The following is a 26,554-nucleotide window of genomic DNA, read 5'->3' on the forward strand; positions in this document are numbered from 1 at the left end:
GGCATCAGCCTCTTCCAATGATTTGATTGTATACAGATTGAAATCCTTTCTATTTCCAAACACTTAAGAGCCAAGGCCAACTTTTCACTGTCGGTTCACTTACCTTATATCTCTTAGTAATACCCCACACCCCCGTTCCCTGATTCCTGGTAAAAGCTCTAGTTGGAGAGAGGAAAGGAAAGGAAATGATCTTTCAAAATTAAAGGTGAACACCTTCACTTAAACTAATTAAAATTGTATCTCCACCCCCTGGCCTGTAGAGGGCAGTGTAAGGATACATTTGTCCGGGTTAGGGGACTAGGTTTGATAAATTTTGTCCCGCATCAAATGACAAAAGGGTAATAGAAAATGTATTATATTTGTGCCCCTTACTTTGAGATAAGAGACTACAACCTTCATACTTCGGGGTGTTAAGCTGCCATTGCTCTTGTTAAGAGGCAGTTTGTTTTAGAGATAGGGTCTTGCTCTGTTGTCCAGGCAGGAGTGCAGTGTCGTGATCTTGGCTCAGTGCAACCTCGAACTCCTGGGCTTAAGCGATCCTCCCGCCTCAGCCTGCCGAGTACTGGGACTACGGGCGCGTACCACCAAGGGGCGATTATTATTATTTTTTTTTTCTATGCAAAATAAAAGATGGCTATTCAGCGTTGTTGGTTCATTTTTGTTTGGGGAGAAATTCGACTAGCCCAAGGAATCTCAAATTCTTGGAACCACTATTTTTGGCATTTCTGTTCTCATTCCTGGAATATAAGAATTGAGCGACTGACCTTGCTTTCTCTAAAAGATAAACAGGGTGGTTGTAGTTGCAACAGGGTAGATAGAGGTATGTACCCTGGGGTTAATTAAAGTGGAGATGACAGCCGGAAGAAACTGGACTGGATCCCGAGGCCGCCTCCAGGGAGGGGCGGTAGGGGCGACTCAAAATCTCCCACCTCTCAGCCCAACTTTTGGATTCCTCGTCACCTTCCACACTGCCCGAGCTCCGGACATACAGCCCCGGTGCGCGAGGGTCCCATTCTTTGCACACCAGGGGTATAATGGACTCTGGACTGTTGCGAGAGTGACAGCAAAAAGCCAGCCTCTTCTCCGAAGCTTCTTGGCAACCTGCCTGTCTCGGCTCCAGGAGGCGGGTTTCAGCCAATGGCTGAGCCACTCGCTTCCAACCAATGGCTGAGGGGTTGAGCTGAGGGGAATGAGTGGTCCCTTACTGCAGCGGGACGCAACGGCGCTGGCCCCGCCCCTCGAGAACTCGCTGAGAGCTGGGCTGGTAAAATTGCATTACTGAGGACACTGGACTCGGTAAGGAGGCTGGGGGTGGGAAAGAAGCTGGGGAGGAAGGGCTGCTGAGCTGGACAGCGGAGGGGGCATTGGTGTCCAGCTGTGCTCCGAACCTCGAGGGCAACAAAACTATCAGTACCTGCCTCCACTCTCTCTGTCTGGGTGCTCTTGAGATCGCGGGGTGTTGCCACAAGACCCTTTTGTGCCTGGATGTCGGACGTATCTTCCTACCTAATGTGCCCGTGGGGAGTGAGGGGTCATCACCTGCACCAACGGGTGGCATTTCTGTATTACAGCAAAAGGCTGTCCCTCCCAAACCTGGGATTCTGGGTTGACTGAGTTCACCTACGAGTCAGCACTACCTGCACTGCTCTGGTCTAGTACAAACAGGCTGCTGGCATTGAGGTAGGTGGCAGAGAGAGTAAGGGTCCCTTGGCCTAGGGGCAAGGTGAAGACTGCTCCTATTCCCATCTCTAGAGGTTTCTTCGCCTCCCTACCCACGACCCACCCACCCCGACACATTGGTCTCCAGCATCTCATCAGCAGTTTAGACATTTCTCACTACTCCTCACTCCGGCCCTGCTGGGTCAGTGCTCTCTGTTCAGCAATGTGAGGAAGAAACTGTTACCGGGCAGAAGGCAGAAAAATTACTTTCCTTCTTCAGCCTGCCCCTGACACTCTGGCCAATAATTCCTCAATTTGCTGAGCTCACTACAGTGGCATAGACAAGATTGAGGTGGTCCGGGACCCTGGGTTGGGGTCCAGTTCCTAGCTGGGTTCAATTTAATTTTTTTAGGGTAAATGGGGGGAGAGTTGGGGACTGAAAGGCCTTCAAAGACAATGTTATTATAGTAGTCTCCCCTTATCCAAGGTTGTGTTTTCCTGAGTTTCAGTTAGCCATGGTCAACCGCTTGGAAAATAGGTGAACACAGTTCAATAAGATATTTTGAGGCTGGGAGTGGTGGCTCATGCCTGTAATAATCCCAGGACTTTGTGAGGCCAAGTTTGAAGGATCACTTGAACCCAGGAGTTTGAGACCAGCCTGGGCAACATAGTAAGACCTCATCTCTACAAAAAAAAAAAAAAAAAAAAAAAAAGCCATGCATGGTGGCTCATGCCTGTGGTCCCAGCTACTCAGGAGGTTGAGGCAGGAGGATGGCTTGAGCCCAGAAGTTTGAGGCTGTAATGAGCTGAGATCACACCACTGCACTCCAGCCTGGGCAACAGAGTGAGACCCTGTCGGGGGCAGGGGAGGGTAGGGGAAGCCAGACAGTGGCTTATGCCTGTAAACCCAGCACTTTGGGGGCTGAGGCAGCAAGAGGCCAGGAGTTCAAGACCAGCCCTGACAACATAGTGAGACTTCCATGTCTACAGAAAAATTAGCCAGGCTTGGTGACACACGCTTGTAGTCCCAGCTAGTGGGGAGGCTGAGGCAGGAGGATGGCTTGAGCCCAGGAGGTTGAAGCTGCAGTGAGCCATGATTGACACTTGCTCCATCACCCAGGCTTTTTTTTTTTTTTTTTTTTTTGAGACCAGGTCTCACCCTATTGCCCAGGCTGGAGTACGGTGGTGCCATCATGACTCATTGCAGTCTCGACCTCCTGGGCTCAAGCCATCCTCTCATCTCAGCACTCCTCTCCTCACCACCCCAGTAACTGAGACTACAGACAGGCATCACCATGCCCAACTAATTTGTTTTTTTTTTCTAGAGACACAGTCTCACTATGTTGCCCAAGCTGGTCTTGAACTCCTGGGGTCAAGTGATCCTCCTTCCGTGGCCTCCCAAAATGTTGGGATTATAGGCATGAGCCACCATGCCTGGCCAAAAAAAAATGTATTTTGAGAGAGAGACCACATTCATATAACTTTTTTTTTTTTTTTTCGAGACAGGGTCTTGCTCTGTTGCCCAAGCTGAAGTGCAGTGGCACAGTCACCTCACTGTAACCTCAAACTTCTGGGCTTAGATCTTCTCACCTCAGCCTCCAGAGTAGATGGGACCACAGATGCACTCCACCATGCCCAACTAACTTTTTATTTTTTGTAGGGACGGGGTCTCCAACTCCTGGCCTCTAGCAGTCCTCCTGCCTAGGTCTCCCAAAGTGCTAGGATTATAAGGGTGAGCCACCACACCCAGCCCTTTTAGTACAGTATAATGTTATAATTTTTCTATTTTGTTATTGTTGTTAATCTCTTTTTTTTTTTTTTTTTTTTTTTGAGACGGAGTCTCTCTCTGTTGCCCAGGCTGGAGTGCAGTAGCGTGATCTCAGCTCACTGCAACCTCTACCTCCCAGGTTCAAGCAATTCTCCTGCCTCGGCTTCCCAAGTAACTGGGGTTTACAGGCACATGTCACCACACTCAGCTTATTTTTGTATTTTTTGTAGAGACGGGGTTTCCCCATGCTGGCCAGGCTGTCTCGAACTCCTGACCTCAGGTGATTTGCCCACCTCAGCCTCCCAAAGTGCTGGAATTACAGACGTGAGCCACTGCGCCAGCCACTGTTGTTAATCTCTTACTGTGGGTAATTTAGTAATTAAACTATAAGAGGTATGTATGTATGGGGGAAAAAACAGTAATATAGGGTTTGGTACAATCTGTGGTTTCAGACATCTACTGGGGGTCACAGAACATATCCCCAGTAGATAAGGGGGTACTACTGTACTTGTTGACTCTTCATGTTAGCTCTGCTAGGCAGGTATCATTTCAGAGATGAGGAAGCAAGTTCAGAACAGCTTGGAGTCTTGCTCAGGAAATCGGTATGGTTAATGAATAGCAAGATCCAGTTTCACAAACCCAAGGCATTTTGCCCCCAGAATCTGGGCTCCTTCACCCAATTAGGCTGCCACTACTTTTTTTTTTTCTTTATTTTTTTTTTATCCCTGTTTAAGTCAGTCTGACCCACAGTCATCCTCTGCTGACTTCAGAAATAATAATCTGGCCAGTAGACATTTGGCTTCGGTCCTTTAGGCCGTTTGCCCCAGGCATTGTTCTCTATGGTGGATGAAGTTCAGAATGGAAGATGGGAGAGAGGTGATTCTGATTCTAGAAGCACCCATCCCTCCTACCCCATTCCCCACCCACATTACCTGTCATCCTGTCAGCACAGTCTGTCTCTGAAGTGCTCCAAGTTTTTTCTAAGGGCCCATTTGGACTCCCACTTTCAGGACTCCCCATTTGCCCAGAAAGCTCCTTGCTGACCTTCTCTGTGTCTTCCTCCCACCCATTCCCTTAGGCTTCCCTAATATCCCCTCCCAGGGTCTCCCTATCTTGATCCCAGAATCTTCCTTCTACAGGTCTGCTACAATGCTGCTGCTGCACAGAGCTGTGGTCCTCAGGCTCCAACAGGCCTGCAGGTAAGCCAGCCCATCCCAGGACTTGCCTCCTAGCCCCTACCTCTCACCCTTAGTTGTCTTTTACAATGTCATACCTTGCAAATAAGATAGTTGAGAGAGTGTGTCCAGGGAGGAGAGAGAAAGCCAGATCCCACTTTTCCCACCTATCCCTGGAGAAACTAAGTTCCAACTGAAGGAACTAATGGCCAACCAGGGAGAAAGAAGTAGAAAGAAGTAGACCCCAGGCCTTCACTGACCCTTTCATATATGTGCTACTAAGACCTCTCTCTCTTCCAGACTCAAATCAATCCCCTCAAGGATCTACATTCAGGCCTGCTCCACAAATGATTCATTTCGGCCCCAGTACCCCAGCCTTACCTTCTCTGGTGATAACTCCAGCACCCGGGGATGGAAAGTCATGGGAACCCTATTAGGTCTCGGTGCAGTGTTGGCCTATCAGGACCATCGGTGCAGGGTAAGTAAGGAAGGTGCTTCATTGTCAGAACAGACTGGGCGTAGTGGCTCACGCCTGTTATCCCTGCCAACTATAGGAGGCCAAGGTGGGTGGATCACTTGAGGTCAGCAGTTTGAGACCAGCCTGGGCAACATGGCAAAACCCCATCTCTAGTAAAAATACAAAAATTAGCCAGGTGTAGTGGTGCACGCCTGTAATCTCAGCTACTTGAGAGGCTGAGACACAAGAATTGCTTAAACCCAGGAGGCTAAGTCTGCAGTGAGCCGAGATCAAGATCGGGCCACTGCACTCCAGCCTGGGTGACAGAGTGAGACTCCATCTCAAAAAAAAAAAAAATTGTCAAAATAAAGGAATCAGTCCTAGTAAACTCCACCCGCAACCCAGGCCGTGACCTGTGTTCTTGCAGTTACAACAGAGTCCACAGTGACAGTCTTCATGCACAGTGGAGATGAAATATGCTAATCTGCTACCTTCACTTCCCAGTGGCCAACACTGTGGGTTGGGTCAGGGTGAGCTAGAGTGATTTCTTCTTTTTTTGTTTTTTTTTTGAGATGGAGTTTCGCTCTTGTTGCCTAGGCTGGAGTGCAATGGCATGATGTCAGCTCACCGCAACCTCCACCTCCCGGGTTCAAGTGATTCTCTTGCCTCAACCTCCCGAGTAGCTGGGATTACAGGCATGCGCCACCATGCCCGGCTAATTTTGTATTTTTAGTAGAGACAGGGTTTATCCATGTTGGTCAGGCTGGTCTCCAACTCCCGACCTTAAGTGATCCGCTCGCCTCAGCCTCCCAAAGTGCTGGGATTACAGTCGTGAGTCACCAGGCCCGGCCGAGTGATTTCTTCTTAACAGTTTCTTCCCTTTTATCTTACTCCTTCCCTGCCGACAGGCTGCTCAGAAGTCAACACGCATATACACTAAGGAGGAAGTAAGTTCCCACACCAGCCCTGAGACTGGGATCTGGGTGACTCTGGGCTCTGAGGTCTTTGATGTCACAGAATTTGTGGACCTACATCCAGGGGGGCCTTCAAAGCTGATGCTAGCAGCTGGGGGTCCCCTAGAGCCCTTCTGGGCCCTCTATGCTGTTCACAACCAGTCCCACGTGCGTGAGTTACTGGCTCAGTACAAGATTGGGGAGCTGAACCCCGAAGACAAAGTAGCCCCCACCGTGGAGACCTCTGACCCTTATGCTGATGATCCTGTACGTCACCCAGCCCTGAAGGTCAACAGCCAGCGCCCCTTTAATGCAGAGCCCCCGCCTGAGCTGCTGACAGAAAACTACATCACACCCAACCCTATTTTCTTCACCCGGAACCATCTGCCTGTACCTAACCTGGATCCAGACACCTATCGCTTACATATAGTAGGAGCACCTGGGGGTCAGTCACTGTCCCTTTCCCTGGATGACTTGCACAACTTTCCCAAGTACGAGATCACAGTCACTCTGCAGTGTGCCGGCAACCGGCGCTCTGAGATGACTCAGGTCAAAGAAGTAAAAGGTCTGGAGTGGAGGACAGGAGCCATCAGCACTGCACGTTGGGCTGGGGCACGGCTTTGTGATGTGTTAGCCCAGGCTGGCCACCAACTCTGTGAAACTGAGGCCCATGTCTGCTTTGAGGGACTGGACTCAGACCCTACTGGGACTGCCTATGGAGCATCCATCCCTCTGGCTCGGGCCATGGACCCTGAAGCTGAGGTCCTGCTGGCATATGAGATGAATGGGCAGCCTCTGCCACGTGACCACGGCTTCCCTGTGCGTGTGGTGGTTCCTGGAGTGGTGGGTGCCCGCCATGTCAAATGGCTGGGCAGAGTGAGTGTGCAGCCAGAGGAAAGTTACAGCCACTGGCAACGGCGGGATTACAAAGGCTTCTCTCCATCTGTGGACTGGGACACTGTAGATTTTGACTCTGCTCCATCCATTCAGGAACTTCCTGTCCAGTCGGCCATCACAGAGCCCCGGGATGGAGAGACTGTAGAATCAGGGGAGGTGACCATCAAGGGTTATGCATGGAGTGGTGGTGGCAGAGCTGTGATCCGGGTGGATGTGTCTCTGGATGGGGGCCTAACCTGGCAGGTGGCTAAGCTGGATGGAGAGGAACAGCGCCCCAGGAAGGCCTGGGCATGGCGTCTGTGGCAGTTGCAAGCCCCTGTGCCAGCTGGACAAAAGGAACTGAACATTGTTTGTAAGGCTGTGGATGATGGCTACAATGTGCAGCCAGACACTGTGGCCCCAATCTGGAACCTGCGAGGTGTCCTCAGCAATGCCTGGCATCGTGTCCATGTCTTTGTCGCCCCATGAGCATGGAAAAGAGCCACCTCAACCCCTTTCCCCACCCATTAGCCTCACTGCTTCAGAAAAATCTTTCCCACCCCTCAACTTCTTGGATCACAACTCTGGCTTCCTAAGCCATACCCAAGTACACATATAGCACATTTCACCCAGGGCCCCTCCCTCTTTGGACACTATGTTACATATCCCTCTTGGCCTTTGAACCTGTGCCAGGAAATGTGAGCTGTTACAGCAAGGGGCTAGAAGTGAGATAAGTAATTCTGGAGACAAGCACTATTTTGTTTTCGTATCCCACCTCCATTTCTCATGCCTACTGCCATCAAGGCCTTGTTTTACTTTTCTTTTTGGATTCTTCAGAGAAATGTGTGTGGCATGTGTAAGAAAAGTGTATATACTATTATCTCTCCAGGTTGCAAAGTTGTGAGGAGAGCAAGGGGCACAACCATCTCCCTTTACAGTTCTACTTTTCTAATAAATAGTCTGTTTAAGATCATGACTCTTGGGCCTGGGGAGTGAGCCTATTGCAGGAGGGAGGATGCATTTGTACTGGGATGTATAATGAGATTAGTCCAAAACAAACAAAACTTGGGAGGAAGACAGAGGAAGTAGGCTTGTAGGTTAAGAAGTGTGGCTTCTGGCTGGGCACAGTGGCTCATGCCTGTAATCCCAGCACTTTGGGAGGCCGAGGCGGGTGGATCACTTGAGGTCATGAGTTTGAGACCAGCCTGGCCAATGTGGCAAAACCCAGTCTCTACCAAAAATACAAAAATTAGCTGGGTGTGGTGGCGGGCGCCTGTAATCCCAACTACTTGGGAGGCTGAGGCAGGAGAATCTCTTGAACCAAGGATGCGGAGGTTGCAGTGAGCCGAGATCACACTACACCCCAACCTGGGCGACAGAGCAAGATTCCGTCTCAAAAAAAAAAAAAGGAGAGGGGGCTTCCTTCTCTGAGGTCTGGCAGTATCTGCAAGGACACCTAGGTGATTGACTTCAGGATACCATGAAGAGAGGAGAGGTGACAAAAACATGTATCCTCCAACCCCTCTCCCCAACAATTCCAATGCACTTGGCAGGAAAGGCAAAGGGTGCTAGGAGTTTAAAATCAATATTGTCTTAGGAGGCTGTGAAAGCAAAATAAATCTCGGGGCCCCAGAATCACTGAGCTAAAGGGAAAAGTCAAGCTGGGAACTGATTAGGGTAAACCTGTCTCCCATTCAAAGTCATCCCTCTGCTCACTGAGATAAATGCATATCTGATTGCCTTCTTTGAGAGGAATACAACCATTTGCCTTTCTTTTTTTTTTTTTTTGTAGAGACGGAGTCTCAGTCTCGCTCTGTCACCCAGGCTGGAGTGCTGGAGTGCAGGAGTGCGGTGGCGCGATCTCCACTCACTGCAACCTCGGCCTCCGGAATTCAAGCAATTCTCCTGTCTCAGTGTCCCAAGTAACTGGAACTACAGGCACACACCACCACGCCGGGCTAATTTCTTTTGTATTTTAGTAGAGATGGGTTTCACCACGTTGCCCAGGCTGGTCTTGAACTCCTGAGCTCAGGCAATCAGTCTGCCTCCCAAAGTGCTAGGATTACAGGCCTGAGCCACCAAACCCGGCTTTTTTTTTTTTTTTTTTTTTTTTGAGACAAAATCTCACTCTGTTGCTCAGGCTGAAGTGCAGTGGCCCGATCTCAGCTCACTGCAACCTCCTCCCGGCTTCAAGCGATTCTCCTGCCTCCGTCTCCCAAGTAGCTGGGACTACAGGCGCCTGCCACCACGCCCGGCTAGTTTTTTATTTTTAGTAGAGACGGGGATTTCACAATGTTGGCCAGGCTGGTCTTGAGCTCCTGACCTCAGGTGATCTGCCCGCCTCGGTCTCCCAAAGTGCTGGGATTACAGGCGTGAGCCACTACGCCTGGCCCCATTTGCCTCTTATCTACCTAGGACCTGGAAGCCTCCTCCCAGTTTTGAATTGTCCCGCCTTTACATATATTGATTGATGTCTCTCTTCTCCCTCAAATGTATAACACCAAGCTCTGCTCCAATCACCTAGGGCACATGTCGTCAGGATCTCCTGAGGCTGTGTTAGGGGCGTGCGTCCTTAACTTCGGCAAAATAAACTTCCTAAATTGAGACCTGTCTCAGATTTTTGGGATTCACAAGGTACAGAGGGAAAACTTGGCTCTAGGGCCTGACGTGCCAGGCCACATAGGGTGTCCAGTGTGTGCTTAGATTGCAAACTGGGTGCAGATTAAAGGCTAGTTTTTAGGTTACCTTCGGCAGGCGATGGCGCCTTTCGGACTTGAATCTTTCGGCGCTCGGCTACTCTCCCCTAGCTCCTCTCCCTTTTTCCCCCAGCAGTCTCCCGGGCTTGGGGACGCTCGGTGTTCGGCCACGCCGCCTGTCGCCTGGTAGTGGGACCGGAAGTTGTTAGGGGGAGGGGGACGGCTGTGATGGGGGGGGATATATGGGGGGGCAGGTCCCTCCTCAGGTGAAGCTGCTGATGGAGATGGAGCCGCCGCCGCCGCCGCCGCCTCTCAGCGCCCGGGTCCTGGCTCCGGCCCGGCGACTGCCGCCGCCTCAGTGACCCCACTCCCCCCGCACTGGGCCGCCCGGGCCAGAGTGGGGGACCCCCGCCCCCCCCGCCTCCCTTTTCCCCAACACCGTCCCCTCTCCCCCACCCCTCACAGCCTGCGCGCGCGCGCGGAGACGCCTCAGGTGAGTGAGGGGCGGGGCTTGGGGGGGGTAAAGCGAGGGCGGGGCTTCGGTGGCCGGGGGCGGGGCCTGAGGGGCTCGGGCGTGAAGGAGCTGGGAGACGTGGGCGGGGGAAGGGGCCAGGCTGAGAGAGGGGCGCGCGTTGGGCTGGCGCCCGAGGGGTGGAACATGGCCGGGGGAGTTTGGCCCGAGGCCCCAGTATTAAGAGGGAGGTAGCAGGGACTTGGGGTCCTAAAAAGGCGGGAGACAGATCACCGCAGGGGTCTGAGGACTGGCTGGAGCTGGCAGCCGCGGGGCTCCTCCGTGGGGATGTGGTTTGGGTATACAGCAGGACAGAGAGGAGAAAGGAGCAGCAGAGAGGGTATCTGAACAAAACAAGAGAGGGACCCGGGTATTGGGTCGAGGAATGCTGAAGACAGGAGTCTGGGGATAAAGACGTAGGCCTAGGTGAGAAGATCTGGGAGGCAATGAGCATATTGGGAGAAACATGTAGAGAAGAAACTTAGCATGGAGTGAGAAGTGCACAGTGTAGGGTGAGAGGTGTAGGGAACTTGGGAAGCAAGGCTGGAAAGGAAGAGATTCACTGCCTAAGAGCCCTAAGAAAGAAATGCAACGGAGGAAACCCCAGTGCAGACATCCAGATGGGAGCTGCAAACTTGGGAAGCAGGCTGCCTGCTTCCTGTGTACCAAAACAGCCCTCCCTGTACCTCCTCACACAAATCCCATTTTCTTACCCCTTGGCTGCTAGAGTTGTAGGTTCTCGCTTTTTAAATTTTCTATATTATTTATGTGCCTTTAAAAAAATTATGATTAGGGCCGGGCGCGGTGGCTCAAGCCTGTAATCCCAGCACTTTGGGAGGCCGAGACGGGCGGATCACGAGGTCACAAGATCAAGACCATCCTGGCTAACACGGTGAAACCCCGTCTCTACTAAAAAAAAATACAAAAAACTAGCCGGGCGAGGTGGCAGGCGCCTGTAGTCCCAGCTACTCGGGAGGCTGAGGCAGGAGAATGGCGTGAACCCAGGAGGCGGAGCTTGCAGTGAGCACTCCAGCCTGCGCGACTGAGCAAGACTCCATCTCAAAAAAGAAAAAAATTATGATTAGTCCTGTCTGGGAGCAGTAGAATGTTTAACGGAACGTGGACCTTTAGATATGTTCATGAAATATTGTACCCCAATCCCCCTCCAAGGTCAAGAACTTATGAACTCTGCTTCCAGAAATTTTTTTTTTTTTTTTTTTTTTTGAGACCGAGTGTCGCTCTTGTTGCCCAGGCTTGAGTGCAATGGCGCAATCTTGGCTCACTGCAACCTCCATCTCCCGGGTTCAAGCGATTCTCCTGCCTCAGCCTCCCAAGTAACTGGGATTACAGGCGCCCGCCACCACCCCTGGCTAATTTTTTGTATTTTTAGTAGAGATGGGGTTTCACCAAGTTGGCCAGGCTGGTCTCGAACTTCTGACCTCAGGTGATCCACCCGTCTTGGCCTCCCAAAGTGCTGGGATTACAGGCATGAGTCACCATGCCTGGCCAGAAAATTTTTTGCATACCTTATTTCGCCCCATTTCCTTCTCTCATGAACAAAACTATCTCGTGTTGTGACTCTTATCAACCCTCGCTTATATGTCTAGTAGTTCCTACTGTGCCTGTCTCCCCGGCCTGTGCCCTCAAAGCATCAATGGTGGGCATGGTATGTTCCTGACATGCTCACATGTCAGCTTTAGGTGTTCCAACATCATAGTCAACCAGATGACCATTGAAGCCTGTCTCCCCTTACTGATACTTGCTCACTTTGCCTGGGTGAAGATACATGTTCATATCCTTAAGGAAGCATGAAAATGTTGTCTGACTACCTAGAATATTTCCACTTAAGATAACTCAGATTCTGAGGATAAGGCCAGATAAAAGGCCAAATCAGACAATCTTTGAAAGCATAGTGTTTCCTTTGGTTGGGGCACCAGCTGGTAATCCCTCACCTCCTCATGGACCTGCCAGTAGATCCGTGAATCATGCTCCATCATTTGCAGGAGGACTTCAGCTTTCCCTACTAACAGCCTAAAGCCAGAGAATCCAGACAGCCCCTTGGATCATGAGAACAGTCAGATGAGTAGCTCCTGAGATAAAAATAAAATCTTAAAAGAAGAAAATAGCTTTACCATTGGGAAGCAAGAGAAGTTTCACTGGAGCTTCTGGGGTGGGCTTCAGGATGGTGAGAGCTGCCCTCATTTTGGCAGCTTCAGAATTATACCTTGCCCTAGTCAATAGAAGTTCATGTCTCAAACACAAAATATAATGTCTTTGTTGCCCACTGAGTGCAGTTAGTTAGTTGAATTGTAGCTTTTGGGCAATCCCCTTCCTCTGAGTAGGTTAAGGGTAAGGCATATTTCAGGACTTGGCTCAGAAATAAGTCCTGACTTTTTTCCAGTGAAAATGTAACTGAAAGTCTCTTTATATCCTCTTAGTTTGAAATCTGCAGCTTGAACTTCCCAGCATGGGAGAAACTTATCCCACCTTTCACCCTACCCCCCACACACAGCAGTATCCACAAAGGAATTATTCTTTTCCCCAACTGGCCACCTCTCTCTGTCTCTACATACAAACACACACACACACACACACACACACACACGCCCCAAAGAAAAAGAAAGATAGGTATTTCTAGCCTCATTTTACTCTGTAGGAACAAATAAGAGTGTGGGACCCTGTGAGTGTGGACAATACCACAGGCAGAGGGACTCCCTTTCTTTATTGGTCTGTTGACTCTGCTGAAGAAAGCTTTGAATTCCAGGCTTTGATTTGCTTCCTCTTCTTAAAAGAGTTATGAACTCTGTTCTGGAAACAGAGAGATAGGTTCAAAGTTTATCAGACAAAAGCATCTAAGAAAGGGTAGTGCTGATATGAATGCTGATATGAATGACCTGGTCCAGCTGGGGATAGGATCCACATTGTAGGCTCTGATGCAATACATATGCTGGGGTAGTCCTCAAGCTAAGAGGCCGTTTCTACTTTAAAGAGACTTAATGACCATCTAGTTTGGGGTTTTCCTCAGGTCCATTATCTCTGAAAAGAGACATAGGAGGAAGAGGATTATTTATCCTCCCATTCATAAGCCTGTGTTTCCTGTTCAAGGATTTAGGTCACCAAGACGCAGACCCAAAAACCATTCATTTAATAACCCAAGAAAGAAGGCAAGCAGGGTGGCCCAAATCTTCCAACTGGGGCAAGATTTAATAAAGTGTTCCAGTAGAAAGAACCCTCTAATGGTAACTTGGGCTCTACATGTCCTACTTCTGTTGTTAACCAGATGGGTAACTCTGGGCTTAGTTTCTTCTGTTAAAAACCAGGAAATTGTAGGTCATCTCTCAACTCCATTTCAGCTCCAGGATTCCTCAGGTCCTGAAGTACCCCTGCCCTAGACCCTCCACATGAAGAAGAGAGGCTTACCAAATTGGATTGTCAGAGCAAAACTATTAGCAGTGGAGCCTGAAAACATCTTTCTGGCCCAGACAACAGTGAGCTTTTTTGATCAGCATGTATTAGGGACTTTTGGCTACAATTGCAATCAAAGGCAATTGTTCCTGTCTCTTCTACATTTTTTTGCTACTGTACCCTAGTCAGAATAGTTCATTGAGACTTCCCTGTAATTTCAAACTTCACTTGAGAGCACTAACCCTGTTTTGGGCATCTTTGGCTTTAAAACTGATTATTATAAGACTCAAATTGAATTTCCCTGCTCTACTTTCTCCACCCCTGCCCAAACATACCACTGAACAGCAGTGACTTTGTGAGGACTTTCTATTAACAGAGAGCTATACTTCGGGGTATACCCAAAAACCCCAAAAAGTATCATCTCCTGTGTATCATATCTAGTGATTTAAAGTGTTTAGTTTGGCCCTTTCCCTTCGTTCCTTATGTCCTGAAATGAGACATGGGAGGGATAGGATTGTTTCTTCTCCCACTCATAAACCTTAGCCTTCTCTCTCTTCTGCAGTCTACATGGGGAGGACAGAGAAGCGCAAAGAACAAGAGAAAAGATGCATCCATCTGAGATCTAAAAGGAGACAATGAGGTGATATTTTCCCCCTGCCCAGGTGTTGTGTTTTCAGCTCTTACCCCTTTTTATTTAAGAGACTGGCCATTCCTAGGATGACCTGGGAATTCATCCCCTCTGCACTGCTCCCCAAGCACTTGGATAATGAAGCTGAGCTGTCTTCAACTGTATTATATGTAGACAGAAGGTCACCATCTACAGCCTGGTGAAAAATGAGTCAGATCTTTCCACTGTAAAGACAAACACATGAGCTGAGCTAAGATTGGTGGGTTTCCTTCAGAGAGCACTAGGTTGACCCTAAAGATTATTTCAGAGCTGCAAATTGCTTGATGTCTAGATCTTTTTCCTGGAAAGGGGCTTGCAGACAATGGCTAATTCCATACCTTTCCCTGGCCCCTTTGCCTCTTCTTCCTCCTCAATTATGCAAAGCTTTTGATAGAGACCAGAGCCAGCTATGTGATTCCAACATGTTTTTGCTCAGATTTCATTCAGTTCAGGAAGGCACAGATAGTAGAGGATGATGCTGTGGGTTTGCTCTACTTGTAGCACCTGAATGGCTCACACCCAAGGCACATGGGAAGTTCTGTCTTTTTAATAACCACTGGTCTCCACCTGAGAACCCAGGTACTAAGGGAAAATGGAGAAAAATTTTCCACTTCTGCCTGTTATAGTTTGGGAATAATAACACAAACATGGTATGGATCCTTGCCATTCTCTCTACCTTCACCCTCTTTCCCAACAATATTCTGCTCATGACCTTTTACCCCCTAGGCCACAATAAGCATGTGTTAAATGACTTTTTTTTTTTTTTTTTGAGATGGAGTTTCGCTCTTGTTGCCCAGTCTGGAGTGCAATGGCCTGATCTCGGCCGGCTGCAACCTCTACCTCCAGGGTTCAAGTGATTCTCCTGCCTCAACCTCCCAAGTAGCTGGGATTATAGGCATGCACCACCACCCCCAGCTAATTTTGTATTCTTAGTAGAGACGAGGTTTCTTCATGTTGGTCACGCTGGTCTCAAACTCCCGACCACAGGTGATCCGCCCGCCTTGGCCTCCCAAAGTGCTGGGATTACTGGCGTGAGCCACCACACCTGGCCTAAATGACTTTTTTTTTTTTTTTTTGAGATGGAGTCTCACACTTTCACCTAGGCTAGAGTGCAGTGGTGCGATCTCCGCTCACTGCAAGCTCCGCCTCCCAGGTTCACGCCATTCTCCTGCCTTAGCCTCCCAAGTAGCTGGGATTACAGGCACCCGCCACCACGCCCAGCTGATTTTTTTGTATGTTTAGTAGAGACGGGGTTTCACTGTGTTAGCCAGGATGGTCTTCATCTCCTGACCTCGTGATCCGCCTGCCTCGGCCTCCCAAAGTGCTAGGATTACAGGCGTGAGCCACCGCGCCTGGCCTAAATGACTTTTTTTTTAAGGTCTCACTATGTTGACCAGGCTGGCCTACAACTCCTAGACTCAAGCAGTCCTCTTGCCTTGGCCTCCCAAAGTGCTGGGATTACAGGTATGGACCACCATGCCTGGCCTAAATTCCAGTTTTGAAGTGTTACTGGATTAGACAGGATTCTTTAGAGTATTTGAAGAGTTTTAATCACTTGTGATGTCCGTCTTATTTCAGGCTTTCGGAGCCACCACATAGAGAAAACCTCACTTTCTCACATTTTTATCACCAATACTTAGAGCCGTGAGAATGTTTCTGGGGTAAGGGGGGTGGTAGCTGATACCTGATCTCCTCTTGGAAATCAGACTCTGGATTCGTCCTCACTGCTGCCTGTCAGGGAGCCTGGTGGGAAATCTTCTGTCTGGAAAGGATGCCCATTCCTGTTCAAATGTGTTATCTTGTTGGTGGGAGAAAGCCAGGGCCAGGGAGGACTCTTGTTTATGCCAAGTGGATTCAAACAAATGGGGAAGAGCTAGGCACAGTGGCACATGCACCTGTAGTCCCAACTACTCATGAGGCTGAGGAAGGACTGCTTGAGGCCAGGAGTTTGAGGCTGTAGTGTGCTGTGATTGTGCCCGTGGACAGCCACTGCACTCCAGCCCAGACAACATAGTGAGATCCCATCTCTAGTAAATATAATAAATAAGAACAGGGAAGAAAATTTGTGTCTCCAGAGGTTACAATGACCAGCGTTTCCTCCCTCCTCACAGAGATATTCCTTTTGAATTGGAACACTGATTGTTTCTAGTTGCTTTGTATTCAGCTCAGAGCTCAATTTACAGTACATATGTGTCTACCCCCCCATCACTGAGTGACAGTTATGTTGCTTTATTTATTTATTTATTTTGTGACAGAGTCTCACTCTGTCACCCAGGCTGGAGTGCAATGGCGTGATCTCGGCTCACTCCAACCTCTGTCTCCAGGGTTCAAACAATTCTTATGCCTCAGCCTCCCAAGCAGCTGGGACTACAGGCGCGTACCACCAAGCCCAGCTAATTTTTGTAGTTTTATTAAAGACGGGGTTTCACCACGTTGGCCAGGCTGATCTTGAACTCCTGACCTCAAGTGATCCGCCTGCCTCAGCCTCCCAAAGTGCCGGGATTACAGGTGTGAGCCACCGCCCCCGGCCGACAGTTATGTTGCTTTAAAGCCAATCTCCTTCCAAGATCTTTGATCTAAAACTGTCTCATGTAACTAACTTCCCTCTCCTTCTACCTCCTCCTCTTGCAATGTGTCTCCAATTGGCACTGCCTAATTTGACCCAGTTCCTCTAAGGAGATACTAAGATCTGCCTGGCTGGTTAGGCAGGGGAGGAGGTGCTTTGAGGGGTAGAGAGTAGGAAGGCTGGGCGGGATGTGCTGCAGGGAGACTTGAGCAAAGAGTAAAGTACATCTACTGATTTGCTCCTGGTTTGCACAGAAAACCAGGACTGAGAACAGCAGAGTTTCAATCCAATACCCTCTCACTTCCAGGGTTACCAACTTGGTACAACTTGGTATTAAAACCAGCGCGGTGGCTCACGCCTGTAATCCCAACGCTTTGGGAGGCTGAGGAGGGCAGATCACCTGAGGTCAGGGGTTCGAGACCAGCCTGGCCAACCTGGCAAAACCCCATCTCTACTAAAAATACAAAAATTAGCTGGGCGTGTTGGCGCACACCTGTAATCCCAGCTACTCAGGAGGCTGAGGCAGGAGAATCACTTGAACCCGGGATGCAGAGGTTGCAGTGAGCCGAGATCATGCCACTGCACTCCAGCCTGAGTGACAGATCGAGACTCCGTCTCAAAAAGAAAAAGAAAAAAAGAAACAAAAACCCAGCTGGAGGCAGCTAAGTACTGATTTTGCCCAAGATGTGTCACAGAGCACATGTTAAGAGCAATTAAGCAGGAAAACTCAGCTTGCTGTTAGAAAGAAAGTCCAACTCAGAAAACAGCTCCTTCAGACCCTTCTGGAAATTGTTTTGGGGCCATTTGGGCAGAAGTCCAAGAATGAGATACACTTCCTGAGCCAGTGCTAGCTGAATGCTATGCTTCACCTGTTCTGCCCACCTAGTGCTTGTCTAGCCCTTCATTCATGGAGGCATTAGGCATACTGCATGCACACACATACACACACACACAAAAAAAATACGAGCATATTTCTTCCTGTAGAGCCAGCTCAACTTGTTCTTCCTTTTAAAGTAACAGACCCCACTCCCACAGGGATCACACCAAAGGAAAAGATGCCTTACGTGATGTTAGAACCAGGGAAAAGAATTAGTCAAGTTTGGTTGTCCATGCCAGTAGTCCCAACTACTCAGAAGGCTGAGGCAGGAGAATTGCTTGAACCTGAGAGCCAAACTCATGCCACTGCACTCCAGCCTGGGCAACACAGTGAGACTCCATCTCAAAAACAAAACAAAAACAGGGAAAAGCAAGAAAACCCATGAAAGCCTTGAGTAGCCTGGCTTTTGAAAGATTTAATAGAAGGAGGACACCTCAGAGAGGCAGGCAACTTGTGTTCTTGTTCTTGTTCTATTCTCACCATGAACCCTGGGACAAGTAACTTCACTGCTCTCAGCCTCAGTTTCTCTCAGTTTCTCTAAGCAGAAAACAGGAAAATCCTGCTCACTCTTGCCTCTCCTGCATGGGGAGGTGTGTGAGGGAAATTTCAAGTGGCACTTTGGGGTTTTTTTGTTTTGTTTTGTTTCATTTTGTTTTATTTGAGACAATGTCTTGCTCTTGTCGCCCAGGCTGGAGTGCAATGGCACAATCTCAGCTCACTGCAACCCCCGTCTCCCGGGTTCAAGCAATTCTCCTGCCTCAGCCTCCCGAGTAGCTGGGATTACAGGAGCACCCCACCACGCCCGGCTAATTTTTGTATTTTAGTCGAGATGGGGTTTTGCCATGTTGGCCAGGCTGGTCTCGAACTGCTGACCTCATGATCCGCCCACCTCAGCTTCCCAAAGTGCTGGAATTACAGGTGTGAGCCACCACACCCAGCTTCAAGTGGCACTTTGAACTTTGCATTTTTTTTTTTTTTTTTTTTGAGATGGAGTCTCCCTTTGTTGCCCAGGCTGGAGTGCAGTGGCGTGATCTCTGCTCACTGCAACCTACACCTCCCGGTTCAAGCAATTCTGCCTCAGCCTCCCGAGTAGCTGGGATTATAGGTGTGCACCAACACGCCCAGCTAATTTTTTTGTATTTTTAGTAGAGATGGGGTTTCACCATGATGGCCAGGCTGGTCTCGAACTCCTGACCTGAGGTGATCCACCCACCTCGCCCTCTCAAAGAGCTGGGATTATAGGCGTGGGCCGCCACGCCCAGCTCAAGCTTTCCATTCATTTTGAAAAGCCCCAAAGGGCAATTATGAATCTAACGATTTGGAAACGAAAGGGGCCCTCAATACCAGACTGCCCTCCTTTATCTTTTGATCTCTATCTCAAGTTGCATGGCTAGTTTCAGAGAGTATGAGTTCTCTAACAACTGTGGACTTGGACTCTTCTAATCATTGTTCCTAAGGGACCCTTCAAGGAACCACTTATTATTGTGGCTTGTTCTAGTGGTCTGGTCCCAAAGTTCAGTCCATCCCAGGAAGGATGTCAAGAAAAGAGGGTTAATAAACTTAGAGAATTTTTTTCTCTATGCCCTGGCTTCTTAGGGAAATAGGGTTGATACTAGGAATCTCTCTGACAAAATGTAAGAGAGAATTGCTTTGTGAAGTGAAGGTAAGCCCATGTTTCAGGTTTTCTCATGAGCCTTTATTATTATTATTATTATTTTTTTTTTTTTTTTTTTTTTTTTTAGACGGAGTCTCGCTCTGTAGCCCAGGCTGGAGTGCAGTGGCCGGATCTCAGCTCACTGCAAGCTCCGCCTCCCGGGTTCACGCCATTCTCCTGCCTCAGCCTCCCGAGTAGCTGGGACTACAGGCGCTGCCACCTCGCCCGGCTATTTTTTGTATTTCTTAGTAGAGACGGGGTTTCACCGTGTTAGCCAGGATGGTCTCGATCTCCTGACCTCGTGATCCGCCCATCTCGGCCTCCCAAAGTGCTGGGATTACAGGCTTGAGCCACCGCGCCCGGCCTCTCATGAGCCTTTAAAAGGAGTCTCTCAACTCCAGACAAGAACTGGGTGGGGGGCAGGAAAACAGATACTTTCCTCTGTGTGCCTTCCTGCACCCCCTCACCCCCACCCTCACCTCTCTCAATATACCATTACAAGCAAACCAAATTTTTATCCGTCTGCCTCAGTGAGATCCTTCAAAAAGACCAAGAATCCCCACAGCAACTCAGACTGTTCCCTTGCCCCATTCTTGCTTCTGCCTCTGCCTCAGGGCATTTAGTTTTCATCAGATGAGTGGGGGATGCAATTTTTATTTATTTATTTATTTATTTATTTATTTATTTATTTATTTATTTTATTTTATTTTGTTTTGTTTTATTTTTTGTGACCGGGTCTCACTCTGTCGCCCAGACTGGAGTACAGTGGCAGGATCTCGGTACACCACAACCTCCACCTCCTAGGCTCAAGTGATTCTCCTGCCTCAGCCTCCCAAGTACCTGGGATTACAGACTCACACCATCGCCCAGCTAATTTTGTTTTGATTTGTTTTTTTAAGAGACGGAGTTTTGCTCTTGTTGCCCAGGCTGGAGTGCAATGGTGTGATCTCGGGTCACTGCAACCTCCGCCTCCCGGGTTCAAGTGATTCTCCTGCCTCAGCCTCCCGAGTAGCTGGGATTACAGGCATGCACCACCACGCCTGGCTAATTTTTTTTGTATTTTTAGTAGAGATGGGATTTCTCCATGTTGGTCAGGCTGGTCTCAAACTCCTGACCTGAGGTGATCTGCCCGCCTCAGCCTCCCAAAGTGCTGGGATTACAGGTGTGAGCCACCAGGCTGGCCGCAATTTTGGATGTATGTAAATTTCCACCAGATAGATTTTTTTTCTCTCCTCCCACAGGCTCCTAAAGAGATAATTCATTGCAACAAATTATCACTTTTAAGTGTTCTCAGTTACTGATTGTTTAATACTCTACTGCCAATTACTGCTTGCCTTCCCTCAAATAGACTTTAACCTTCATTTTAAATTCAGACTCCCCCCACCTCCTTTTTTAAAATAAGCATAGCAGAGTAATTGATGAGAGGGTGGGGATAACCATTTACAGGTTTAATTTGTTTATCACACCTTCAGTAGAGGACTTATCACTGAACCCTGAGTGGGCTGCTCTTCTCCATCTTCTACTTTTCCTGTCACCATCCCTCACACAACATACTCCCAGACAGAATCCCTTGAATGACTGAACCCAGCTTCTTATTACTACCCCATCTTTAACTGAGGTATAGAGCCTCTGAGGAGCTGTTTCTTTGCCTCCTCAGGGCTGAGGTGTAACCTCCACCTACATACATGGTCTAATCTCAGAATCAAGGACCACTCTGGATTAAGATAGTGTCTCCACCTCAGAGGCTGGGGAGGCCTGCAGAAGTTGTAAATTGGAGGAAATAGTGGGGTTTGTAAATCAGGGTACATTGTCTTTCATCAGGACAAAGTGTAAGGTTTTTCTTGGAGACAGGGTCTCACTTGGTTACCCAGGCTGGAGTGTAGTGGTAAGATCACAGCTCACTGCAGCCTCGACCTCCAGGCTCAAGTGATCCTCTCACCTCAACCTCCTGAATATCTGGGACTACAGGCACATGCCACGATGCATAATTTATTTTTATATTTTGTAGAGATGGGATCTCCCTATATTGCCCAGGCTGGTCTCAAATCCCTGGGCTCAAGCGATCCTCCCACCTTCTTCCCAAAGCAGGAGGATTACAGGCATTGAGCCACAGTGCCTGGCTAAGGTTTTTCTTCTTTAGGATGGTATCAAACCATGCTTAAGTACTCCTTTAGGTTTCTTGCTAACTCAAGAATGTTAAAGAGAAGCCTCCTCCCTTCCCAGAGCTATCTTCTAATAGCAGCTATTTTCTCTTTCAACAGAATCTCTTTAAAATGGACATAGAAGACTGCAATGGCCGCTCCTATATGTCTGGTATGCCTTCTGTGTGTTCTGTTTGTTAGGGGCTGGAAGCAGATGCTCTCCTGTAGAGCAGAGCAGAGAGCCTTCAGCCTAGGCACATAGCCTCTAAATGTCCTAGTTACACAGCTAACTCTCATGCTTGGTGGCCGTTGGTAGTGTGCAATTATTTTGGTGATCTTACATTCCCTAAATAGTAATTCTCTTTTCCAGACTTCTTGGGGGATGGAGGAAGGGAATAGGAGGGGAATATGAGCGGACATCATTAGAAGAATAATTTGAAGCAAATAGATGGAAAGAAGACGTGGTTCCTTCTCCTTTGCTCTGAAGTCACCAGCCAAACATGAAATCCTGTTCTATCCAGATAGAGTGGTACAAGGTTTCAAACCTCAAAGGCCTGCGAGGGCCAGGTGGTCATGTGAATGAGTGAAGTAAAGTTAGGATAATAAGCAGAAAAGAATGGTGGGGGCTGTCATGAAGTAGAGAACATATGTCCCACTTAAAAGGACAGCAGCTTTCAGTGTCCACTAGAACTTGTCATGCAGGAATGTGTATCTAGTGTGGCCAAAACTTCTAAATGTTTAGGAGAAATCAGAAATCCAAATTTTTATACGAAATGTCTCCATTTTAAAATAATGACTCAAGGCTGGGCACGGTGGCTCACGCCTGTAATCCCAGCACTTTGGGAGACAGGCAGATCACCTGAGGTCAGGAGTTCAAGACCAGCCTGGGCAACATGGTGAAACCCCATCTCTACTAAAAATACAAAAATTAGGCCAGGCACAGTGGCTCACACCTATAATCCCAGCACTTTGGGAAGCCAAGGTGGGCAGATCACGAGGTCAAGAGATCGGGACCATCCTGGCCAACATGGTGAAACCCTCTCTCTACTAAAAATACAAAAATTAGCTGGGCATGGTGGTACATGCCTGTAGTCCCAGCTACTCAGAAGGCTGAGGCAGGAGAACCCGGGAGGTGGAGGTTGCAGTGAGCCAAGATCATGCCACTGCACTTCAGCCTGGCAACAGAGTGAGACTCCATCTCAAAAAAAAAAAAAGAAAAAAAGAAATAATAGAAACCAAAACTCGGTTTTGATGTGATGAGTATCCCTATCAGAAACCCAAGCATCATTGTGGAAATGACCTATAGCTTATTTTTTACTCTAAAGTAGGACCAATGAAGGAATTATTGGCATGCACTAAAGGAGATAGCAAGATGGGTCAGACACACATATGAGAGTCATTGGCAACACCCGGGTAATGTAAGGTAAGATGTTGACTCTGGCCCCTTTCTTGTTTAAGGAGGGAAGGAGTTGGAATGGGTAAAGGCATTCAATACCTGCCACATGCTTGACAGAATGACAGGGATCAGGCAGACTCATTTAATTGGAAGAGACTTTATTAGAACAAAAGTCATGGCGCTTGTGAGGAGCGAGCCAGTCCTCCTACCTCCTGCTCAGTTAAGCCTATTCAGAAAACCACTACTGAGCAACAAGTACACTCGGGACCCTGCTTTAGTGCTGGGGAACACTCAGATGGATAAAATCCAGTCCCTGCCATAAAGCAGGCAAATGAGAAACTACAAATCCCGTGGAGCTCTTTTCAAACCTGTTTATGGAGAATACTGGATACTCGTGGAAAACTGAGGTGATTTGCTTCACCATGCTATGAAACCAAGTTTTCCCTGCTTTCAGCAGATTGGCATTTCCTAGATAAGAAGTGGCCTTTGCACAGGATGGTTTCTGAATGGAAGTGGAGGCCAGGAACTCCTCCTCTGTACTTTGAGAATTCTAGATGTCAGCAGCTACCTTAGAAAGGGAAAGGGGAAAGTCAAAGTAGGGCTACCATTAGCTCTGAAAAGTACCCCTCTTAGGACTGGGCAAAGCTGTGCTCATCACTGACCCATCTCTCCTGGAAGAGTCATATGGAAGCAGAGGGAAAGGCTGCAGCACGCAGCCCTCCTGAAGCACACTGCAAACCTCCACAGGCCCCCACAGTTCTTCTGTTCCACACCAGGTGACCTTCCCTCATCAGGCCACTTGATGAAAAGGGTATCTCTCCTGTTCTTCCAAGAGATTTGAATTCCTCACAGAACATGATTTAGAAAATCCATCTTTTCTCCCCTTTTCTCTTTTTAAAGCTGCAGATCATTCCCTTCTGGGGCAGGGAAAAGGGGGAGATAAGCAGGAGTCTATTAATTTACGGCACAGATAACCACCCCCTCCATTTTCCTATCTTTCAAGGGAAACAGAGTTGCTCAAACCCAGCTCATGCCATTAATTGAGCAGTGCTTGCCCCGTTTCCTGAGACTGTTAAATGTTTAAGAGAACTTTGGTAGAAAGGGATTCAGGGGTAGGCAACCCAAAGTTTCACAGCCCCTCCCACCGCCAAATTCTTGGAATCAGAAAATGTAGTCTTTCAAAGTAGGTCAGTTTGTCAGTGAGCAGCTCCTCTGAAAGGGAAGGGAGCAGAGGCCTTGTCCTGATGGAGGGTGGATTCATCCAGGGCCTTCGGCTGCTGGGGCCCCAGGGGCACAGGAGGGAGGGGAAGACCATACCAGCCTTTTTGCCTGGGATCTGAAAGGTCTCAGGGCCACGGAGCAACACTAGCCTGACACCAGACTGCTGGGCCCTCTCGCCGCTGGAAAGGAGGAGGCTGTCAGTCCCCAGATCTAGAGAGCAACCTTCCTCCTGGAGGAGGAGGGAAAGAGTTTGGTGGGGGAGGGGCTTTCTGCCGATCTGAGAGCCTTGAAGCTGTCCGTGTCCTGGGCCCCATGACCTCTGGGGCCTTGGCTTCCCCAGCTGGCAGAGGATTGGGCCTTCCCTGGGGCCCCCCCTTTCTCCCTCCCACCCGCAGGCCCATCCATCTCTCTCACTCTCTCTCTCTCTCTCTCTCTCTCTCTCTCTCTCTCTCTCGCTCTCTCGCTCTCTCGCTCTCTCGCACACACTCTTGCCTCTCTCAGGCATTTGTTGTGCAGTTCCTCTTTGTCTGCTGGGCACGAGGGGCAACGGCATCTGCCTTTCCCTCCCTGTGCACACACCCACCACCCACCCCCTGCACTGTCTTGGAAAAGGGATGCTGTAGCCTAGCATCTCCCCCACCATATACACATATACGTTCTCTCCAGCCCCCTCCCCAAGCACATCCAAGCGTGCTCTCCCCTCTCCCTCTCTCCCCTCTCTCTCTCTCTCTCTCTCTCTCTCACACACACACACACACACACACACACACACACTCAACACACATACACCCTGGGCTGAGCTGCTCTTGCTGGCTACAGCCGTGGGCCTCTGCTCACCGTGCCGCTGCTGCTGCCTGCGAAATGACGGCGGTTCCCCTCACTTCCAGGAATCCACGCTTCCTGGAAGGTGAGTGGCTGGGCTCACCCCTGCCTGCCACTGAGACGCAGACATGCATACACCACCCGCACTCCCTCGCCGTTTCCAAGGCGGCGGCCGCGTTCGCACCCCAGGGTCTCACCGGCAAGGGAAGGATAATGTAAGTTCAGGCAGAAGGCGGCTAGTGGAGGGAGGAAGGGGGGTGCTGGGGCTAGGGAGCCAATTCAGTAACTACTCCCAAGCCTGAGGAGATGGAGAGGATGGGGGCTGTGTGTGTGTATGTGTGTGTGTGTGTGCGCGCGTGTGTGTATGTGTGTAGCGGGGGAGGGGGCGTTCCTCCTTATACTTGCGGAGGATGGGAAAGGGTGTTTGGTGTTGCTAAGCAAAGACGGCGACTTGGACAGTGGGAGCCTGTGGTGACATCTTGATTAGGCCTTGGGGATAGAGGTAGAGCTGCCTGGGGTGAAATACCGAGACAGGCCTGGGTGGGAAGGGGTAGTGGAGAAAATCAAGGTAAGGAAGAGGAGCCTTGGCAAGCAGATGCCTCAGCCTCGAACAGAGATCTGAGGGGCCTCAGCCTCCTCCCCACAAAAGAGCTGAGGATGGGCGTCTTTCTTTGCTCTTCTGCCCACTATTCCCTCCTAGCAGGCTAGGATCCTGCCACCCTGGAGCCCATGGTCAAGAAAGGGAAAGCAGTTATGATGAGGTCCCTTGCAGAGAAGTGTGGAGGTTCTCCAAGCTCATGGCTATTCCCTAGATGTAGCCACTATGTAAAGGTCTCAAGGAAAGGCAGCAGGAGTGGAGGGCTGACCTCCTTTAACATGTGAAACACCTTTAGCTTGTGGCCTGTTTCCCAGTTCCTTTCTCTCCCTCCTACTTTTCAGCCTTTACCTACCTCCCAGTTCCTCTGATGTGAACCTCATGATTTGGCTTTCCCCTCTGGGGGTTCAGCCAATCTATGATGACTTTGAGCAAGAACATTTCTCAGAGACCTAAGAGCAGCCTTAATTCTTGGCTTTGACAGTCTGGGATTTCTTGGGAGTCCCAGACTTTTGAAATTCCCATACTGGGGTTTCTGGGGCTGAGAGAGGAACTGCTAAACTTCCTAAATCTTATTCTAGCCCCTTCACCCGAGCTAGAATTCAAAATCCTTGGTGCCCACGAAAGCCTTTCTGACTCCTGAAACAGATTCATTACACATATATATTAGCCCCATGAAAGTAGACTTGAGCCTGATTTTCCCCTTACCTTAATCTTTTTTTTGTTTTTGTTTTGTTTTGTTTTGTTTTGTTTGTTTTTTTTTTGAGACGGAGTCTCGCTCTGTCGCCTGGGCTGGAGCGCAGTGGCGCAATCTCAGCTCACTGCAAGCTCCACATCCCGGGTTCCCGCCATTCTCCTGCCTCAGCCTCCCGAGTAGCTGGGACTACAGGCGCCCGCCACCTCGCCTGGCTAATTTTTTTGTATTTTTTTAGTAGAGATGGGGTTTCACCGTGTCAGCCAGGATGGTCTCGATCTCCTGAACTCGTGATCCACCCGTCTCGGCCTCCCAAAGTGCTGGGATTACAGGCTTGAGCCACCGCGCCCGGCCCCTTACCTTAATCTTAGGGAGGGCAATAGCATCAAAGAGCCTCTTGAATTACTGGTATGACTCCTGC

General features: G+C 49.2%; 4 protein-coding genes across 14 annotated transcripts in view; 2 read left to right on the plus strand and 2 right to left on the minus strand.

The window, feature by feature from the left end:
• Window positions 1-4,967, minus strand: part of SARNP (SAP domain containing ribonucleoprotein) — a 238,725-nt gene extending 233,758 nt beyond the window's left edge. Inside the window, exon 1 of the mRNA XM_050749192.1 lies at window positions 4,964-4,967. The gene's annotated coding sequence lies outside the window, so the exon portion shown is untranslated. The remainder of the gene's footprint in view (window positions 1-4,963) is intronic.
• PYM1 (PYM homolog 1, exon junction complex associated factor) overlaps window positions 1-26,554 on the minus strand; it is a 233,812-nt gene that overhangs the window by 97,182 nt on the left and 110,076 nt on the right. Inside the window, exon 1 of one of the 2 annotated variants that reach the window (XM_050749202.1) lies at window positions 7,448-7,451. The exons of the other annotated variant lie outside the window; for it this stretch is intronic. The gene's annotated coding sequence lies outside the window, so the exon portion shown is untranslated. Of the gene's footprint in view, window positions 1-7,447; window positions 7,452-26,554 lie in introns of those variants that run through there. 2 annotated transcript variants of the gene reach the window in all.
• On the plus strand, window positions 1,137-7,862 carry SUOX (sulfite oxidase). Of its 4 annotated transcripts, none has more exons than XM_050749148.1 (5): window positions 1,179-1,296; window positions 1,572-1,680; window positions 4,567-4,626; window positions 4,903-5,080; window positions 5,968-7,862. In XM_050749148.1, the coding sequence occupies exons 3-5, from the start codon at window positions 4,577-4,579 to the stop codon at window positions 7,375-7,377; spliced, it is 1,638 nt and encodes a 545-aa protein (XP_050605105.1). In that variant the 5' UTR covers window positions 1,179-1,296; window positions 1,572-1,680; window positions 4,567-4,576; the 3' UTR covers window positions 7,378-7,862. The 4 variants fall into 4 exon arrangements, with proteins under 4 accessions (XP_050605108.1, XP_050605105.1, XP_050605109.1 ...); XM_050749152.1 differs by lacking the exon at window positions 1,572-1,680 and adding an exon at window positions 3,658-3,820 and having other exon boundaries at window positions 1,199-1,296; XM_050749149.1 differs by lacking the exon at window positions 1,179-1,296 and adding an exon at window positions 3,658-3,820.
• Window positions 9,841-26,554, plus strand: part of IKZF4 (IKAROS family zinc finger 4) — a 32,086-nt gene continuing 15,372 nt past the window's right edge. Inside the window, exons 1-5 of one of the 7 annotated variants that reach the window (XM_050749141.1) lie at window positions 9,898-10,077; window positions 14,063-14,140; window positions 21,526-21,577; window positions 22,731-22,828; window positions 24,910-25,059. In XM_050749141.1, the coding sequence (XP_050605098.1) occupies window positions 24,973-25,059 (87 nt within the window). In that variant the 5' untranslated portion in view covers window positions 9,898-10,077; window positions 14,063-14,140; window positions 21,526-21,577; window positions 22,731-22,828; window positions 24,910-24,972. The other 6 variants (XM_050749144.1, XM_050749145.1, XM_050749146.1 and 3 more) reach the window with 6 other exon arrangements.

Source organism: Macaca thibetana, chromosome 11, assembly GCF_024542745.1.
Source record: "Macaca thibetana thibetana isolate TM-01 chromosome 11, ASM2454274v1, whole genome shotgun sequence".
In the NCBI taxonomy this organism is placed as follows: Eukaryota; Metazoa; Chordata; class Mammalia; order Primates; family Cercopithecidae; genus Macaca; species Macaca thibetana.

Bases quoted from the DNA above. Each gene is read 5' to 3' on its own strand.
- SUOX (XM_050749151.1), top strand. From the start codon at position 4,577: ATGCTGCTGCTGCACAGAGCTGTGGTCCTCAGGCTCCAACAGGCCTGC. The intron at 4,627-4,902 runs GTAAGCCAGCCC...TCTCTCTTCCAG, and splicing joins AGGCTCCAACAGGCCTGCAG to ACTCAAATCAATCCCCTCAA. The intron at 5,081-5,967 runs GTAAGTAAGGAA...CCCTGCCGACAG, and splicing joins ATCAGGACCATCGGTGCAGG to GCTGCTCAGAAGTCAACACG.